Raw genomic sequence first — 16,602 nt, 5'->3', positions numbered from 1 at the left:
CATGGCTACCTCGAATACAGAGCCAGGCAAATTGTGCGGCAACGCTGTACGGAGTACAATACAACTAGATGCAATACATCTGGCGTGACGGATACCGTACAGAACAAGCTGCATGCTCTGCACCCGCCATGCTGGCACGGTGGGGTCGGGCGCCTGCATCGCTCCCCATTCGCCTCGGCCATCGCTCTCCCGCCGTCGCCAACGCGGCAGCCCCGACGGCCAGCGCCCATAAATACAGCCGTCCCGACGGTGGCCATGTAGTCGAGCAGATCTCTCGACCATCTGAGCAGCCATCTTGAGCAGCTATCTTGAGCAGCGTCTAGAGCAGCGTCTACACTCTCGACCCCGCCGACCCCTCCTCCCCCCCCCAACCACGCCTCACCTCCCCTCACCACCTTCACCACCTTCACCACAATCACCACCTTCACCACTATCACCACCACCCCCCACCATGGCCCGCGTCGTCATCCCCGTCGACGCCAACTGGCAGTTCCGGCAGGACAAGACCGACGAGCCGTTCCGCGCCGTCAGCCAGTTCCCCACCAACGTGCACCTCGACCTGCTGCACCACGGCCTGATCCCCGACCCCTTCATCGGCAAGAACGAGCTCGACGTGCAGTGGGTCGGCGAGGCGCAGTGGGTCTACCGCACCGCCTTTGCCGCGCCGCCCGTCGCCGCCGGCGCCAGCGCCGTGCTCGCCTTTGACGGCCTCGACACTTTTGCGACCGTCGTGCTCAACGGCACCGCCATCCTCGAGACGGACAACATGTTTGTGCCCGAGCGCGTCGACGTCACGGCCCTGCTGCGCCCCGACAACGAGCTGGTCATCTCCTTCGACAGCGCCTACCTGCGCGGCTGGAAGCTGGTCGAGCAGCACCCGGACCACAAGTGGGGCTGCTGGAACGGTGACAGCTCGCGCCTGGCCGTGAGGAAGGCCCAGTACCACTGGGTGAGTTCTTCTGCCCTGTCGAGACGGAGCCTTGCTGACACCGACAGGGCTGGGACTGGGGCCCGGCGCTCCTGACCTGCGGCCCCTGGCGCCCGATCAACCTCGAGATGTACTCGGCGCGGCTCGCCGACCTCAGCTTCGACGCCGCCGTCGACAAGTCGCTGTGCTCGGCCGACATCAGAGTCACGGCCGAGGTTGAAGGCGCCGACGCCGCCGACAGCGTGCGCTTCGACGTCTCCCTCGACGGCACGCCCGTCGCCTCGGAGACGGTCCCGGCCGGCCCCACCGCCAGCGCGTCGTTCCACATCGCCGACCCTGCGCTGTGGTACCCCGTGCGCTACGGCAAGCAGCCGCTCTACACCGTGACGGCGACGCTCGTCAGCGGCGGGGCCGACGTCGACGCCGTCACCAAGAAGACGGGGCTGCGGCGCGCCGAGCTCGTGCAGCGGGCGCTCGAGGACCAGCCCGGCACCAGCTTCTTCTTCGAGGTCAACAACATCCCGCTGTACTGCGGCGGCAGCGATTGGATCCCGGCCGACAACTTCATCCCGCGCATCAGCCGGCAAAAGTACTTTGACTGGGTCAAGCTGGTGGCCGACGGCAACCAGTTCATGATCCGCGTGTGGGGCGGCGGCATCTACGAGGAGCAGGCCTTCTACGATGCCTGCGACGAGCACGGCGTGCTGGTGTGGCAGGACTTCATGTTCGGCTGCGGCAACTACCCGGCGTGGCCGGCGCTGCTGCAGTCGGTCGACCGCGAGGCGCGCGCCAACGTGCGGCTGCTGCGGCACCACCCCTCGGTGGTCATCTGGGCCGGCAACAACGAGGACTACCAGTACCAAGAGAGCGAGGGCCTGACGTACGACTTCGCCAACAAGGACGCCGAGAGCTGGCTGCGCACCGACTTTCCCGCGCGCTACATCTACGAGAAGGTGCTGGCTGACGCGTGCGCCGAGCTGGTCCCGCACACGCCGTACCACCCGGGGTCGCCGTGGGGCGCGGGCCGCGACACGCACGACGCCACCGTCGGCGACATCCACCAGTGGAACGTGTGGCACGGCACGCAGGAGAAGTGGCAGGACTTTGACCGGCTGGGCGGCCGCTTCGTGTCCGAGTTCGGCATGCAGGCGTTCCCGTCGGTCAAGACCATCGACGCGTACTTGCCCCTCGGCAAGGACGACCCCGACCGCTTCGCGCAGTCGTCGACGGTCGACTTCCACAACAAGGCCGAGGGCCACGAGCGCCGCATCGCCCTGTACCTGGTCGAGAACCTGCGGTACGCGCCGGACCCGCTCGAGCAGTTCGTGTACGCGACGCAGCTGATGCAGGCCGAGTGCCTCGCGTCGGCGTACCGCCTGTGGAAGCGCCAGTGGAAGGGCCCCGGGCGCGAGTACTGCGGCGGCGCGCTGGTGTGGCAGGTCAACGACTGCTGGCCCGTCACCAGCTGGAGCATGGTCGACTTCTACCTGCGGCCCAAGCATGCCTACTTCGCCGTCAAGCGCGAGATGGCGCCGCTGAGCGTGGGCATCGCGCGCCGCGAGCACCGCCACCCGCGCGACAAGTACACGCGCGTCGTCGACACGAGCACGCGGGTCGAGGTGTGGGGCAGCAACCTAACCCTCGAAAGCCTAGCAGTCGACTGCGTGGTTAGGGCGTGGGACGTCGAGACGGGCGCCGAGACGTTCAGCGAGGTAGTGGCTTCGGGGGTGGCGCTGCCCGGGAACCGGTCGACGGAGCTGGCGGCGCGCGACGTGCCGGCCCTCCGCAAGGGCGACGAGGCGCGCGCCGTCGTGGCCGCGTACCTGGTCGGGCCCGGCGGCGAGCAGCTGGCGCGCTACGTCAACTGGCCCGAGCCGCTCAAGTACCTGCACCTGCAGAAGCCGCAGCGGCTGCGGGCCGAGCTGAGCGCCGACGCGCGCGCCGTGGCCGTCAGCGCCGAGGTGCCCGTCAAGGGCGTGGCGCTCGAGTGCGACGACGACGCGGTGCAGTTCGACGACAACCTGGTCGACATAGTGCCGGGCGAGGTGGTGACGATTGGCGTGCGGGGGGCGACGGCGGCGACCAAGATTGAGACGCGGTACCTGGGGATGTAGGCAGGGTAGTCATGGATTGGCTGTCTAGATGCTAGTAGATGAAGATAGAAATACAACATGAAACAACTCCGTACGCCGCCGCCCCAGGCAGCCCCAGGCAGCCCCCTAGACCCCAGCTAGCAGCAGCCCCGGCAACTTAGCAGCAGCCCGCTGCCTCGGCCGCGCCCTCAGCAGGTGCCGGTGCCGCCGCCGGTGCCGCCGTGTCGAGCTTGTCGCCCTCGATCTTCTCGTTGGGCCCCGCGATCAGAATCTTGATGACCTTGCCCCCGTGCACCTTCCGGAAGGCCTCCTCGGCGTCCTTAAAGGCAACGACACCATCGACCAGCCGCTTGACGTCGATGCGGCCGGCGGCGACCAGGTCGATGGCCAGCTTGTAGTCGCCGCTGCCGTACCGGAACGAGCCGCGCGCCGTCACCTCCTTGAGGCACAGCGCCATGATGGGGAAGGTGATGTCGGGCTTGCCCATGCCGCCCTGCACGTACGTGCCGCCGACGCGCACGACGTGCAGGCTGGCCTGGATGGACGGCTCGGCGCCCGAGGCGTCAATGACGACGTCGGCACCCGCAGGCAGACCGGCCTCGGCGAGGATGTTGCGCGCGTTCTCCTCGGGGGCGACGCGCTGCGACAGGTACGTGTGGGTGGCGGCGAACGACCTGGCGAACTCGAGCTTGGACGGCACAATGTCGACGGCGACGACGGTGGTGGCGCCGAACGCGCGGGCGACGGCGCCGACCAGCAGACCCACGGGCCCGGCGCCCATGACGACGACGGACTGGCCGGGCGAGACCTGGGCCTGGCGCACAATGTGGACGGCGACGGCCAGCGGCTCGATCAGGGCGCCCTCCTGCAGCGAGACGGCGTCAGGCAGGCGGTAACAAAAATCGGCAGGGGCGGCCCAGAAGCCGGCCAGCGTGCCGTCGTAGGGCGGGGTGGCGGCGAACACCATGTCGGGGCATAGGTTGTAGTGGCCGCCGAGGCAGGCGCGGCAGCGGCGGCAGGGGTAGCCGGGCTCGAGGGCGACGCGGTCGCCGACCTTGAGCGTGGTGACGGCGGCGCCGGCCTCGACGACGGTGCCGGCCGACTCGTGGCCCAGCACCATGGGGTCCTTGACGACGTAGTGGCCGATGGCGCCGTGCTGCCAGTAGTGCACGTCGGAGCCGCAGATGCCCGTGTAGTTGACGGCCACGATGACGTCGTGGGGCGACTTGAGCGTGGGGCGCGGCCGCTCCTGGAACTCGACATCGAGGGGCTTGTTGAGGATGAAGGAGAGGTTCTGGGGGGTCAGCATCGACGTGGACTGGGTCGGATTAGAGGCTTACAGATGTGCCAGCCATAGCTCTCTGTCTAGTGTTGTCTGCGTCTGTAAGTGTAGTGGTCTGGTTTGTGGTCTGGTCTGTGGTCTGGTCTGTGGTCTGGTCTGTGGTCTCTGTCTGTGGTCTGGTCTGTGGTCTGGTCTGTCCGTCTGATGTTGGTGGGCTTGGTATCGGCCAGCTCAGACGATGCACTTGATGCACCCGATGCACACGAGGCACGACACGCGCAAGACAGCCGAATAAATACGGCGGACCACTGCTCCTCAGAGCCGGGCGATGCTGGCTGGAGGGCTCGTCGAGATGAGCGTGGATCAATGCGGGGAGCTCCCCCACAGCGCTCCCCACGACGCCTCCACTGTTACGCCTCGGGGCTGCTGGCGCTGGCCGTGATTGGCGCGGCTAAAAGCGCTGGCTAAATAGGCTGTCGTGGGGAGCAGCCAGCCTAGAGCTCTGCAGCTGCAGCTGCAGCTGCAGCTCAAGCTGGGTGGGAGGCAGGTTTTGGGGTGAGCGGCAGATTTGCAAACGAATTGATGGGCCCCGGTTGCTGGGAGGCGTTGCGGACGTGCAGGACCTGGTTACGAACACCTACATGGCAGAAGTGAGCTGCTGGCTGTACGGATCCCGTATTGGGGGCGTTGTCTCCTGCAGCACTGCACTGCTTCCGCGCGTGTCTGCAGCGCGTGATTGAGGCTTCGTTGACGGCGCCGTTGCAGTGCACGGCTAGATAGCAGAGACAGCCGGCAGTTGTTCGCCGCCAATAACTCGGTGCTGCGATGTGAAGCTGCAGCGTGCAGATGCCATGTCTGATGAAATGTCGAGGTACGTCCGTTGCCGGCCAGTGCACCACCTACCATGTTCGGCGGTTTCCTGCTCTAGCGTAGCGGCTCGTCACTAAGCCGGAACAAGCCGAACCTGCGGCCAATCGGGTCAGGCACTGAAGCTCGAGCCCAGGCGAGCTCAAGCTCGACCACAACGACGCCAACATCAATCACAACTCATAGCAGGACATGCGCATCTGCCAGGCACAGCGGTAGCTACCCATGCACCATGCATTGCGGCGGACTGCCATCGCCATCGCCACCGCTATCACCCCCATCGCCCCCATCGCCCACCCGAGGCTAACTCTTGGCTGTGGAGCTTCCATTGCGAGTCTAGCGAGGCAGGCTCGACCGCGACTGCCCCTCCACACTGCGGCTCCGGCTCCGGCTCCGGCACTGGCACAGCCGCCGACACCGTTCCTGACACCGTCACTAGCCTCGTCTACGTCTGCCCGCACCATGGCCTCGTCCGCGTCTGCCCGCACCTACGCTGTAAGCGACGTCTCTCGGCATCTTGACCACCTGGCTTCTTGCCGCTAACCACCCGCCCAGGACGCCATCGACGCGCTCAATTCGCTGCAGACGCCCTTCGCCGTCATCGAGGCGCGGCGCAAGGCCGGCATCCGCCCCGATGCCTCGTCCGTCCGCGAGATGCGCGCCTACCTCGCCCGCATCGGCTACGCCCCCGCCGACCTCGACCGCCTCGGCGTCGTCCACGTCGCCGGCACCAAAGGCAAGGGCAGCACCTGCGCCTTTGTCGACTCCATCCTGCGCCGCCACGGCAAGAGCCACGCTGCCCCCCGCCGCGTCGGCCTCTTCACCTCGCCCCACCTGATCGCCGTACGCGAGCGCATCCGCATCGACGGCGCCCCCGTCTCCGAGGAGCTGTTCGCCCGCTACTTCTTTGACGTGTGGGACCGCCTCGAGGCCTGGTCGCCGGCCGAAGGTGACGCCGCCGACGCCGCCGACGCCGACCTCCCCCCCGCCTCCAAGCCCATCTACGCCCGCTACCTCACCCTGCTCAGCTACCACGTCTTTCTGTGCGAGGGCGTCGGCGCGGCCGTCTACGAGACGGGCATCGGCGGCGAGTTCGACGCCACCAACATCGTCGAGCGCCCCGTCGCCTGCGGCATCAGCTCGCTGGGCATCGACCACGTCTTCGCGCTTGGCGACACGGTCGACAAGATCGCCTGGCACAAGGCCGGCATCATGAAGGTCGGGAGCCCCGCCTTCACCGTCGAGCAGGTGCCGGCCGCCGCGCGCGTGCTGCAGGACCGCGCCGCCGAGAAGGGCGTCGCCCTGGCCGTGCTCGACCCCGACCCGCGCCTCGCCGGCGTGCGCATCCGCCCCGACGCCGCCTTCCAGAAGAAGAACGCCACGCTGGCCGTCGCCCTCGCCGAGGCCGCGCTGCGGGCGCTGGACCCAGACTTCACGCCCGGCGCCCGGCTGCCCCGCGACTTCGTCGACGGGCTCGAGCAGGTCGTGTGGCGCGGCCGCTGCGAGGTCAAGGAGGAGGACGCCGTCGCGTGGCACGTCGACGGCGCGCACACGGTCGACAGCCTGCGCATGGCCGCGCGCTGGTTCGTCGGCGAGTGCGCGGGCAGGCCGGGGCCCCGGGTGCTCGTCTTCAACCAGCAGGGCCGCAGCGAGGCCGTCGACTTTCTCGCCAGCCTGTGCCACACGGTCAAGGCGGCCGACCCGGCGGGCCGCGGCTTCCAGCACGTCGTCTTTTGCACCAACGTGACGTACGCCAAGACGGGGTACAAGAGGGGTGAGTTGCTGTTCCCCCTACGCTGTCTCTGTCTGCCATGCTGACGCCCGCAGACTTTGTCAACCACCAGTACGACCCCAAGGACGTTGCGCAGATGACGGTGCAGCGCGGCTTTGCCGACAAGTGGGCCGTGCTCGACCCCGCGGCCGACGTGGTGGTGGTGCCCAGCATCGAGGAGGCCATCGACCGGGTGCGTGAGCTGGGGGGCGAGGGCAAGGTGCAGGCGCTGATCACGGGCAGCCTGCACCTGGTGGGCGGCGCGCTGGGGATCCTGGAGGGGGCCGACGCGCTGTAGGAAGTCGCTCCCGTGGTTGATATGTTGAGAATTAATAAGGTATGGCAAGGCAGGTAAACGGCAAGGTAGCAAGTAGACGGCAAGGTCATCAAGACAGGTAAACGGTAGATTCAGGGAGAGGGAATAATACAGATCTACTCTTCCACATCGTGACCAACGGTCCGCAGCACCGCGCCCACCAGGTGGAAACTGCCCGTGACCAGCACCTTGCACGGCGTCCCCTGCGCAGCCTGCCGGGCAATGCTCCTGGCCAGCTCGACGGCCGGCCGCACGGCGCCCACCACGTGGGTCTCGGTGCCAGTGGCCCCAGGCAGTGCCCGCAGCGCCTCGCAAGCCCTGCGCTGCACCGCCAGGTCCTCGTCCGCGAGCTCCTCGTTGTTCCGCGTGAAGATGGCATGCGTAAACACGGGCGTCGCGGCCCCATCCCCAGCCGCGGCCCCCGCGAGTAGCGCCGTTAGCAGCGGCCCCGGCTCGCGATCCTGCTGGTTAAACACGAGCACGCGCACCCCTGGCTGTCCCGCGGCCGCCCTGCCGGCAAACCACTCGCCCACGCCCGCGAGGCTGTCCTCGGTGTGCGCGCCGTCGACGAGCCACTCGGCGCCGCTGTCGGGATCGACAAACGCCTCGCAGCGCCCGCGCAGCGTCGCCGCCCGCAGCCCGCGCTCAAACTCGGCCGGCAGCGCCTGCAGCAGCGCCGGGCCGCCCGCGTCGGGCCGCGCAAACTCGCCGTCGAACACGCGGCCCAGCGCGACGAGGTGCTGGCGCGCGGCGGCGGCCGCCAGCGCCATGTTGTGCTTCTGGAACGGGCCCTGCAGGCGCGCGCCGTCGCCGACGCCGCGCCAGCGAGCAACATCGCCGTCGTCAAGCTCGACGAGCGCGCTGGCGCCCTTCTCGGCAGCGCGCGCGCGCAGCACGGCCATGACGCCCGAGTTAGAGTCCAACCGGCGCGTGAACGCTGGCACGCCAGCCTTGAAAATGCCGGCCTTGTTCCAGGCGATGCTCTCGAGCGTGTCGCCCAGCATGGCGACGTGGTCGATGCCGAGCTGCGTGACAACGGCGGCCGTGACAGCCTGCGGCGGCAGGATGTTGGTCGGGTCGTACTCGCCGCCGATGCCCGTCTCGACGACGGCGGAGCGCACGCCCTCGCGCACAAACACGTGCAGCGCCAGAATCGTCAGGAAGCGGAAGTAGAAGGGCTTAGTGGCGGGGCCGGCGGCGTCGGGGGCGTCGCGGGCCGTGGGCAGGCCGTCGGTGGCAGCCTCAGGCGACGCGGCGGCCGCGGTGAAGCGGTCCCACAGCTCGAAAAAGTAGGCGGCGAACTTGGCCGGGGCGATGGGGTGGCCTTGCAGCATGATGCGCTCGCGCACGGTAACGACGTGGGGCGACGTGTAGGCGGCGACGGGGCCGGCGGCGGGGTACTGGGCGAGCACGGCGGCGACGAGAGCCGTGACGGAGCCCTTGCCCTTGGTGCCGGCGACGTGGACGCAGCGCAGGCCGCCGGCGGCCAGGTCGGCGGGGGCGTAGCCGGCGCGGCGCAGCCAGGCGGCCGTCTCGGGCATGGCGCGGGCGTTGAGGGCGGGGTCGCCGCCGGGGGTTTTTGTGGCGGCGCTGAAGGCGGCCACCACGGCGTGGTTGGACTGCAGCTGCGCGAGCCGGCGCAGGGCCTCGTCGTAGGTGCGCGACGCCATGCTGTGGACGGTGCGGGCTGGTCGTGTGGGAGAAAAGACGGAAGCGTGGACGCCGAGTTGGAGCCGCATGGAGCCGCGCGACATCAGGGCGGCCTCCGATAGGCCATCGGCGAGCGGAGCGCTGAAGACAGCAACCGCAGTCTCGTCAGTGGAGCTGGAGTGATGCAGCAGCACCCGCAGTCTCGTCAGTGGAGCTGGAGTGATGCAGCGGCAACCGCGGTCTCGTCAGTGGAGTGGTGGTGCTGCAATTGGATTGATGAGGTCACAGTACACTGGCAGTCTACGTCGAGTCAATGGATTGATTCCAGCAGCAAAATTCTACCTCTAGCAAATCTTTGTCATCCGGAAGACACGCCCGGCCCGTGACACGGACCCTCTATTGATATACAGCCGGTTCTCCGATCCAGCACCACAACCCGGCAAAGCCCAGACCACTGAATACGCTACTCTACCTTCAGACTCTGCAGCCGCGCCTCGGTTTGGATGACCTGTAATACGTGTTAGCACAATCAGGACAGTCAATGGACAGCAGACTCACCTCCAGCGCCTGCTGCACCTCCAACACCTTGCGCACCTCGCCCAGCCAGTCCCGGCTTAGCGTCTTGGCCCAGCCAGTCAGGCCGTTCATCTCGCGTGCCGCCTTGTCGAGGTTGCCCTCCTCGAGGTACGTCTGCGTGCGCGTCAGGATGCTCTCGACGTCGTCGCCGGCCGCCAGGCCCTGCTTCTTGAAGAGCAGCTTGCTCAGCACGTAGCTCGACGCGTGGCTGGCCACGCCCGCGTCCTCGGGCAGCAGCGACGCCTTGCGCACCTCGGTCGCCACGCGCCGGAACCGGTCCACCAGCTCGCCCGCCGTCGACACGCCGCGCTGGTACGCCGACGGGTGGATCGACGCAATGGCCGCGTCGACCACCGCGTCGTCGGCCGCAATCTCCTTGAGCGCCACCAGTTCCTTGATGAACGGCCGCGGGTGCGCCGCGTCCTCGAGGCTGGCGCGCACCGCGTCGGCGGCCACGTGCAGCTGCTGCGTGCGCAGGTTGGTGTCGACCACGTCGCCCCAGCCCGTCGCCAGCTTCTCGAGGTCCGCCACGGCGCCCGCCAGCTCCTGCAGCCGGCCCAGCCGCCCGCCGCGCTCGCGCTCGACTTGCTGCTTGATGTCGCCGGCGAACTGGCGCTGCAGCGCGATGGCGTGCTCCAGCAGCGTGTTGTCGAGCTTCTGCTGCATGATCTGGCGCTCGCGCTCCTGCACCAGCCTGACCTTTTCGTCATAGCTGCGGTGCACGCGCTCCATCTCGGCCTCGAACTCGTGCCGCCACTGCGTCTCCTGCGCGGCCCTGGCCGCCTTGATGCGCGACACGAGCTCGTTGGCCGCCTTGTCGAAATGGTCGACGCGCGCGCGCAACTTCTTGGCCGCCTCCTGCTCGGCGTCGGCCTTGATGGCCTTGATCTTGCGGCCGACCTTGGCGAGCTCGTTCTTGGCCTTGCCGATGGTCGCGCCGTAGCGCTCGTTGGCGCCGTCGTGGTTGACCACGGTGATGATGTCGTTAAGCATGCGCACCAGGTCCTGCACGACGGGCTCGGCGGCGCCGTTGACGGCCAGCGGGTCGATGGGCGACGCCGGGGGCCAGCGCGAGGGCTCGTCTACCTCGGGCGCCTTGAAAGCGGGTGCTGCGGCGGCCGGCACGGCGGGCGAGGTCTTCGCGGGTGCTGCCGGTGCTGCCGGTGCTGCCGGTGCTGCCGGTGCTGCCGGTGCTGCCGGTGCTGCGGGCAAGGGCTTAGCCGGGGCAGGGGCTAGCTTCGTCTCCACAAACTCCTTACTCTCGACCCTGGGGAGGGCGGCCGTCGCCTGCCTGGCCTCGACGACGACGGGCGCGGGTTCCTTGGGCTTGGCGTCCTTGGGCTTGACGGCGCTCTTGGCGGCAGCGACGACTTCTTTGGCCGCGGCGGCCGTCTTTTGCACGGCGCTCGACTGGCGGTTGCCGGGCTCGACGCCGTCGGCGACGCGCCACGAGGCGCCGCTCTGGGCGGGAATGCGGACCTGCTCGCCGGCGTCGCGCGGGCGGCCGGGCATGCGGCTGGCCACGTTGGGGAAGCGCTTGCGGAAGTCCATGTCCTCAAAGTACAGCACGGCCTGCTCGCCGTACGGCACGTACTCGGTGAAGAAGTCGTGGAAGTTGTCGTTGATGCGCGAGTACCAGACGCCGCCGCCAAAGCCCATGGCGCCGAGCAGGGCGAGCGTCAGCAGGTAGTTGCGCAGCCGGCGGAAGAAGCCCTTCCGGGGCGGCGGGACAGCCTTGGCGACGGTCTCGACAGTGTCGACGGGAGGCACGGGGGAGCCCGGGGCGGGCGGCTCGAGGGGGGCATTCTCGGGAGCGACCTCGGCGATCTTCTCAACCAGCGGGGGTGCTGGCGTGGAGGGCGACGTCAGGGTCTCGGAGGACGGGAGGACAATTGGCTTGACGTCGGGGATGACTGGCTTCTTGCCGCTAGCATAGTATCTCTGGCAGCCGATTAGTGTCTGAAGCTCAATCAGCGGACCATCCACGGGCATACCTGCGCGGGCGCCAGCCGGGCGGCGACGTGCCATTGGCGGCCGGCAGAGGCAGCAGTAGGCCCGCTGCCCAGCGCCCTCACGGATCGAAGCGACGTCCGCAGCATGAGCGATGAGTGCCGGCGAGGCGCGATTTAGAAGTGGTGTTGTTTGGGAGAAGAGCGCCAAAAACAGCTCGGCAAAGTTGGAGGTGGAAGAAGCTGCAGGTGGCAGTGGCCGTGGCAGCGCAGGGGTAGGCGTCAGCCCCACTCCATCTTAGCGGCTGGCGTGGCGTCACCGGCTGTATTGCATGCACTGCTATGACAATGACAGCCAGGACACTGCAGGAGACAACGGCAAACTCGTAAACGGATACGCCGCTAAAGAGCATGCTCGATTAGAATTATCAGACCTCAAGCTGTTGCTCCATCACATACTGTACAACAACGTGATTGCCAGCAAATACGCAAGCGGCCAGCCCGCTCGCCCGACCAGGCTAGAACATCAAGAAAAGGTATTAAACGGCACTGCTTCTCGCAGCCCTCGTACACCGTGACTCCGAGATCGCACTGCCCAGATGTGTATCGACGCTGCCAGCGGGCCGTCCGCGTCTGTCGTGGACCGGCTCCCGCCTCTACCAATCCGAGTGACACGTGCCTTCACTCACATGCATGCCGCGCGATCCCAGCACCAGCACACCCAGCACCAGCACACCCAGACCAGCACACCCAGCACCAGCACACCCAGCACCAGCACACCCAGCACCAGCATACCCGCCACTAGCACCCCCTAGCACACCGTCCCCGGCAGCAGATTAGCAGGCACACGGTCCTCCCGCCTCCGTGTTGGCGCTCTCGGGAGCGAGGGTGACACGCTCGCCCCGGCCGCCGAGCCGCGGGCTCTGGTCGAGCGGCAGGCGCTTGGCGATGGCGGTAAACAGCTCGGCGACGTTCTCGGCCGTCTTGGCCGACGTCTCGAAGAAGAGCAGGCCGGCCTCGTTGGCGTAGCTCTCGGCCTCCTCGGCGGTGATGGCCCGCTTGTCGGGCTCGTCCGTCACCAAATCCAGCTTGTTGCCCGCGAGGGCGATGATGATGTTCTCGTTGGCCTGGCGCTGCAGCTCCTTGACCCACGCCTTGGCCTTGTCCAGCGACGACTGCTACGTGTCAGCGAAGCCCACGCGGGGAGAGAGGGAGACCCACGGCCTGCGTAATGTCGTAAACCACAACCGCGCAGTTGGCGTTTCTGTAGTACATGGGCGCCAGCGACTTGTACCGCTCCTGACCGGCCGTATCCCAGATCTCAAACTTGACTGTCGTGGTTTCGTCGAGCGAGATGGTCTGTGTCAGGAAGGCGGCGCCGATGGTGGATTCCCTATACGAGTCGAATTGGTCCTGGAGGGTCAGCGGGGCCGCGCCACGGGAGCGGGCTGCTCACCTTGACAAACCGCAGTACTATCGAGCTCTTTCCCACGGCGGATTCACCTGCAGCGCGTCAGCGTGTCTTCTTGCAATCTTGCCTGCCTGTCCGTCTGCTCTGTCCGTCCGACGCCCGTCTGCTCTGTCCGTCCGACGCCCGTCTGCTGCCCCTTCTACCAGTCTGCTACCCGTCTACTCTGCTTCTCTACCCTACCTTGCGTCCGCCGTGCCCTGCTCCATGTCGTCTCGACTCACCTAACAACACCAGCTTGAACTGGGCAAAGCGGTTTCCCATGCCGCGCGCGCCAGGGGGTCCTCGAGCTGCCATGGCGGCGGCGTCGGATGGTCTATTAGATGGACGGCAGCGCTGGACGTGCCGGGACGACGGACGACTTCTGTCAGGATCGGTATCGGCGTCGACGTCAGTGTTTTGCGTCGATGTAGGCAGCTGCAGAGACGGAATGTGATGCAAGTAGCAGCAGAGGGCAGTGAGTGTCGGTGGAGTGAACCACGGGATCAGGGTTGGCAGGGCTGCGTTCACTACAGACAGCCCGCGCGGCAGCCTGCGCCAGGCGGGCTACAGCCGGCCACAACGTCAGCCAGCAGGTGCCGGTCTGTGCACTTCACGTGACGCCCCAGGCCCTTGGCAGGTTAGTGGCACGGACCCACCAATGCTGATGTCACTGGTCGGAGTACGCCACAGGTGCGTGGCCACTGGCAGTACGGTGGCGGCAGCGAGGCTCCTGCTGCAACACCTGTTGGTTCATGAGTCGCGGCTGCCATCTCCGTACGATACAGTAGGTGTACAAGACAACTCGCGATTGCACCGTCGACTTGCAGGCTGCGTCCCTTCGTTGCGTGCCTGGCATGCAATAACAGTAGTGTTAGCAATTGCTGCATTTGGGCCTGATTTCTGATTTTTGCTGCTTAATTTGGCACGACGCCTGCACGACGACGTTGTCACCGACGCTGCACACGCTGCACACGCTGCACCGACGAGCCCGACGACCACAGACTCCAACGCCTGGACAACCTCAACAGCTCAACAACCCAACAGCCCACAGCCACCATGACGCTGCCCTTCCGCGACATCAACGTGCAGGCTGCGTCCGACGCCTACATCTTCGCCTCGCCGTCGAGCCCCAACGCGCCCGCCCTCACTGTCGACCGCCCTACGGGCGACGTGCGCCTTAGCGATGCCTCGCTGCTCGCTAACAAGCGCGTGTCGCGCGTGTCGAGCATCGCCGGCATCCTTGGCATCGTCAAGCTCCGCCTAGGTAGGCCGGCAGCTCTGGTCTGAACTGCTGACGCTGACGCTGACCGGCCCAGACAAGTACATCGTCGTCATCACCAAGGCCCAGCCCGTCGGCCGCCTGCGCGGCCACATGGTCTACCGCGTCGTCGGCACCGAGTTCCTCCCCCTGCGCGAGCGCCAGGTGCACGACGCCGACGAGGACCGCTTCCTGGGCTTGCTGCGCGGCTTCGTCAAGTCGGGCCCCATGTACTTCTCGTACTCGATCGACCTCACCAACAGCTTCCAGCGCCAAGCCCAGCACAACCCCGCCAGCCCGCTGTGGCAGCGCGCCGACGACCGCTTCTTCTGGAACCGCTTCGTGCAGTCGGACTTGATCGACCTGCGCACCCGCGGCGGCCGCGGCCTGCCGGCGCCCCAGCCCGCCGTCGACCCCTACATCCTGCCCGTCGTGTTCGGCACGCTCGAGATCCGCCTGACCGCTTTCAAGGGCACGCCCATGACGGTCGCGCTCATCTCGCGGCGGTCGCGCCACCGCGGCGGCACACGCTACTTCACGCGCGGCCTCGACGACGAGGGCCACGCGGCCAACTACAACGAGACGGAGCAGGTCGTGGTGCTGGGCGACGGCGGCGGCGTGAGCGGCTTCGCTGGCAGCGGCGACACCATGCAGAGCGGCGCGCGGCGCGGCGACAGCCGCGAGGTGCAGGTGCTGTCGTACGTGCAGACGCGCGGCAGCGTGCCGGCCTTCTGGGCCGAGGTCAACAACCTCAAGTACACGCCCAAGGTGCAGATCCGCAGCGTCGAGGCGGCGCTGCCCGCGGCGCGCGCCCACTTCGACGAGCAGATCCGCATATACGGCGACAACTACCTGGTCAACCTGGTCAACCAGAAGGGCCGCGAGATGCGCGTCAAGCAGGCCTACGAGGACGTGGTGCAGGCGCTCGTGCCGGCGCCGCAGGAGCGCACGCAGGCCGACCAGCGCACTGACGAGAAGTTCCACACCGTCGAGGCGGGCAGGTCAGGCTCGCGCTACGACCGCCTGCACTACATCTACTTTGACTTCCACGCCGAGACCAAGGGCCTGCAGATGCACCGCGCGCAGCTGCTCATCGACCGCATGCGCGACGGGCTGGCCGCCCAGCAGTACTTCCGCGCCGTCGACATGCCGGCGAGCCACCTCGACGGGCGGCTCGAGGTGCGCAGCCTGCAGACGAGCGTGGTGCGCACCAACTGCATGGACTGCCTGGACCGCACCAACGTGGTGCAGAGCATGCTGGGCCGCTGGACGCTGGACCGCATGCTGGCGGACCTGGGGCTGCTCGCGCGCGGCGCCACCTTTGCCACCGAGGACCCCGCCTTCGAGCTCGTGTTCCGCAACATGTGGGCCGACAACGCCGACACGGTCGCCCAGGCCTACTCGGGCACCGGCGCCATGAAGACGGACCTGACGCGGCTGGGCAAGCGCACCGTGGCCGGCGCCCTGCAGGACGCCAACGTGTCAGTGACGCGCTACTGCAAGAACAACTTCTTCGACGGCCCGCGCCAGGACGCCTTCGACCTGTTCCTCGGCGCCTACCAGCCGGCCGCCAGCGCGAGCCTCGTGTTTGCCGACCGCCGCCCCGTGCTGATCCAGAGCATCCCCTTCGTGGCCGCCTTCAGCCTGTTCGTCGTGCTAGTGGGGCTGCTGACGCCGCGCGCCCCGGGCGGCGCCGTGTGGCCGCTGCGCGTGTTTTTGCTAGTGTTCACCGCGGCGGCGCTCTGGTCGCTGCTGTTCATCTTGAACAACGGCATGCTCTACGTGAGTTTCCCTTCCCTTCCTCCGTCCCTCCCAAGACGCACGCTGACAATCGCAGGTCAACTGGCCCAAGCTGAACCCGCGCCCGTGGGCCACCGAGGGCTACCACGAGACCATCAACAAGGTGCGCAAGGACCGGCTGCTGGGGCCGCTGGTGGCGCGGCACGAGCGCGGCCTCAGCACGGCGCGCTACATCAACGCCGAGGAGGGCAAGAAGCGGATCGAGTAGGGTGTTTATTTAGCATTGGTGAGTGTTTAGCATAGATAGACTTGCCTGCATGCATTAATTGGGTGCGAGCTCGCGCTGTACGTATCGTATCGTTGGGATTAAAATACTATTCAACTTGCTTCTCGGGGTGGGGAGCTGGACCCTTTTTCTTACTCCTTTTGTGCCTCCGGCGGCCCTCCGGGGCCGCAGGATCTGGCGAGTGAAGGGTGCTAGGAGACGAGCTGCCTCATGCTGGGGACGATGGTGAGTTACAACGGAGACGGCAGGTTCTGGCTTTGGGTCGGCGCTTAGATCCCCATGGCTAGAAAGCCAGCCTTGATTCTCTGCAGCCAACCGTGGCCCAACATACAACAGAACATAGACGGCCGACGGGTAACAAGACATGAACCAAGTAGTAACAAACGGGCTGCGCCCAGGTAGTAGTCTAGAGTTTTGAACGATGAAGAAGCTATCG

General features: G+C 67.0%; 7 protein-coding genes across 7 annotated transcripts; 3 read left to right on the top strand and 4 right to left on the bottom strand.

Annotated features, from left to right (window-relative positions):
• Positions 1–451: 451 nt before the first annotated feature.
• Positions 452–3,042, top strand: B0T26DRAFT_635188 (glycoside hydrolase superfamily; the record flags this gene model as incomplete). The annotated part of the gene is made up of 2 exons (XM_060436700.1): positions 452–949; positions 997–3,042. 2 exons carry the CDS (start codon positions 452–454, stop codon positions 3,040–3,042), a joined length of 2,544 nt encoding a protein of 847 aa, XP_060303950.1.
• A 77-nt stretch (positions 3,043–3,119) lies between these two features.
• On the bottom strand, positions 3,120–4,448 carry B0T26DRAFT_690737 (chaperonin 10-like protein). Its single transcript, XM_060441092.1, has 2 exons — positions 4,362–4,448; positions 3,120–4,315 (listed from the first exon to the last, which is right to left on the bottom strand). Exons 1-2 carry the CDS (start codon positions 4,374–4,376, stop codon positions 3,179–3,181), a joined length of 1,152 nt encoding a protein of 383 aa, XP_060303949.1. The 5' UTR covers positions 4,377–4,448; the 3' UTR covers positions 3,120–3,178.
• A 1,184-nt stretch (positions 4,449–5,632) lies between these two features.
• Positions 5,633–7,239, top strand: B0T26DRAFT_737528 (Mur ligase; the record flags this gene model as incomplete). Its single annotated transcript, XM_060443457.1, has 3 exons — positions 5,633–5,665; positions 5,726–6,944; positions 6,998–7,239. The coding sequence occupies 3 exons, from the start codon at positions 5,633–5,635 to the stop codon at positions 7,237–7,239; spliced, it is 1,494 nt and encodes a 497-aa protein (XP_060303948.1).
• Positions 7,240–7,373: 134 nt separating this feature from the next.
• On the bottom strand, positions 7,374–8,927 carry B0T26DRAFT_737527 (Mur ligase; the record flags this gene model as incomplete). Its single annotated transcript, XM_060443456.1, has 2 exons — positions 7,374–7,709; positions 7,740–8,927. The coding sequence occupies 2 exons, from the start codon at positions 8,925–8,927 to the stop codon at positions 7,374–7,376; spliced, it is 1,524 nt and encodes a 507-aa protein (XP_060303947.1).
• A 285-nt stretch (positions 8,928–9,212) lies between these two features.
• On the bottom strand, positions 9,213–10,689 carry B0T26DRAFT_690732 (mitochondrial inner membrane protein Mitofilin). The gene is made up of 2 exons (XM_060441091.1): positions 9,466–10,689; positions 9,213–9,415 (listed from the first exon to the last, which is right to left on the bottom strand). The coding sequence occupies exons 1-2, from the start codon at positions 10,474–10,476 to the stop codon at positions 9,371–9,373; spliced, it is 1,056 nt and encodes a 351-aa protein (XP_060303946.1). The 5' UTR covers positions 10,477–10,689; the 3' UTR covers positions 9,213–9,370.
• A 1,106-nt stretch (positions 10,690–11,795) lies between these two features.
• B0T26DRAFT_690726 (rab GTPase) lies at positions 11,796–13,398 on the bottom strand. Its single transcript, XM_060441090.1, has 4 exons — positions 13,125–13,398; positions 12,889–12,935; positions 12,654–12,845; positions 11,796–12,607 (listed from the first exon to the last, which is right to left on the bottom strand). Exons 1-4 carry the CDS (start codon positions 13,195–13,197, stop codon positions 12,269–12,271), a joined length of 651 nt encoding a protein of 216 aa, XP_060303945.1. The 5' UTR covers positions 13,198–13,398; the 3' UTR covers positions 11,796–12,268.
• A 165-nt stretch (positions 13,399–13,563) lies between these two features.
• On the top strand, positions 13,564–16,279 carry B0T26DRAFT_690721 (phosphatidylinositol phosphatase). The gene is made up of 3 exons (XM_060441089.1): positions 13,564–14,146; positions 14,199–15,922; positions 15,978–16,279. Exons 1-3 carry the CDS (start codon positions 13,939–13,941, stop codon positions 16,146–16,148), a joined length of 2,103 nt encoding a protein of 700 aa, XP_060303944.1. The 5' UTR covers positions 13,564–13,938; the 3' UTR covers positions 16,149–16,279.
• Positions 16,280–16,602: the final 323 nt, after the last annotated feature.

Source organism: Lasiosphaeria miniovina (genome assembly GCF_030549165.1).
Source record: "Lasiosphaeria miniovina strain SMH2392-1A chromosome Unknown B0T26scaffold_1, whole genome shotgun sequence".
NCBI classification, from domain to species: domain Eukaryota; kingdom Fungi; phylum Ascomycota; class Sordariomycetes; order Sordariales; family Lasiosphaeriaceae; genus Lasiosphaeria; species Lasiosphaeria miniovina.
Note: the sequence above shows the minus strand (reverse complement) of the source record. Positions and strands in the feature narration are given on the sequence as shown.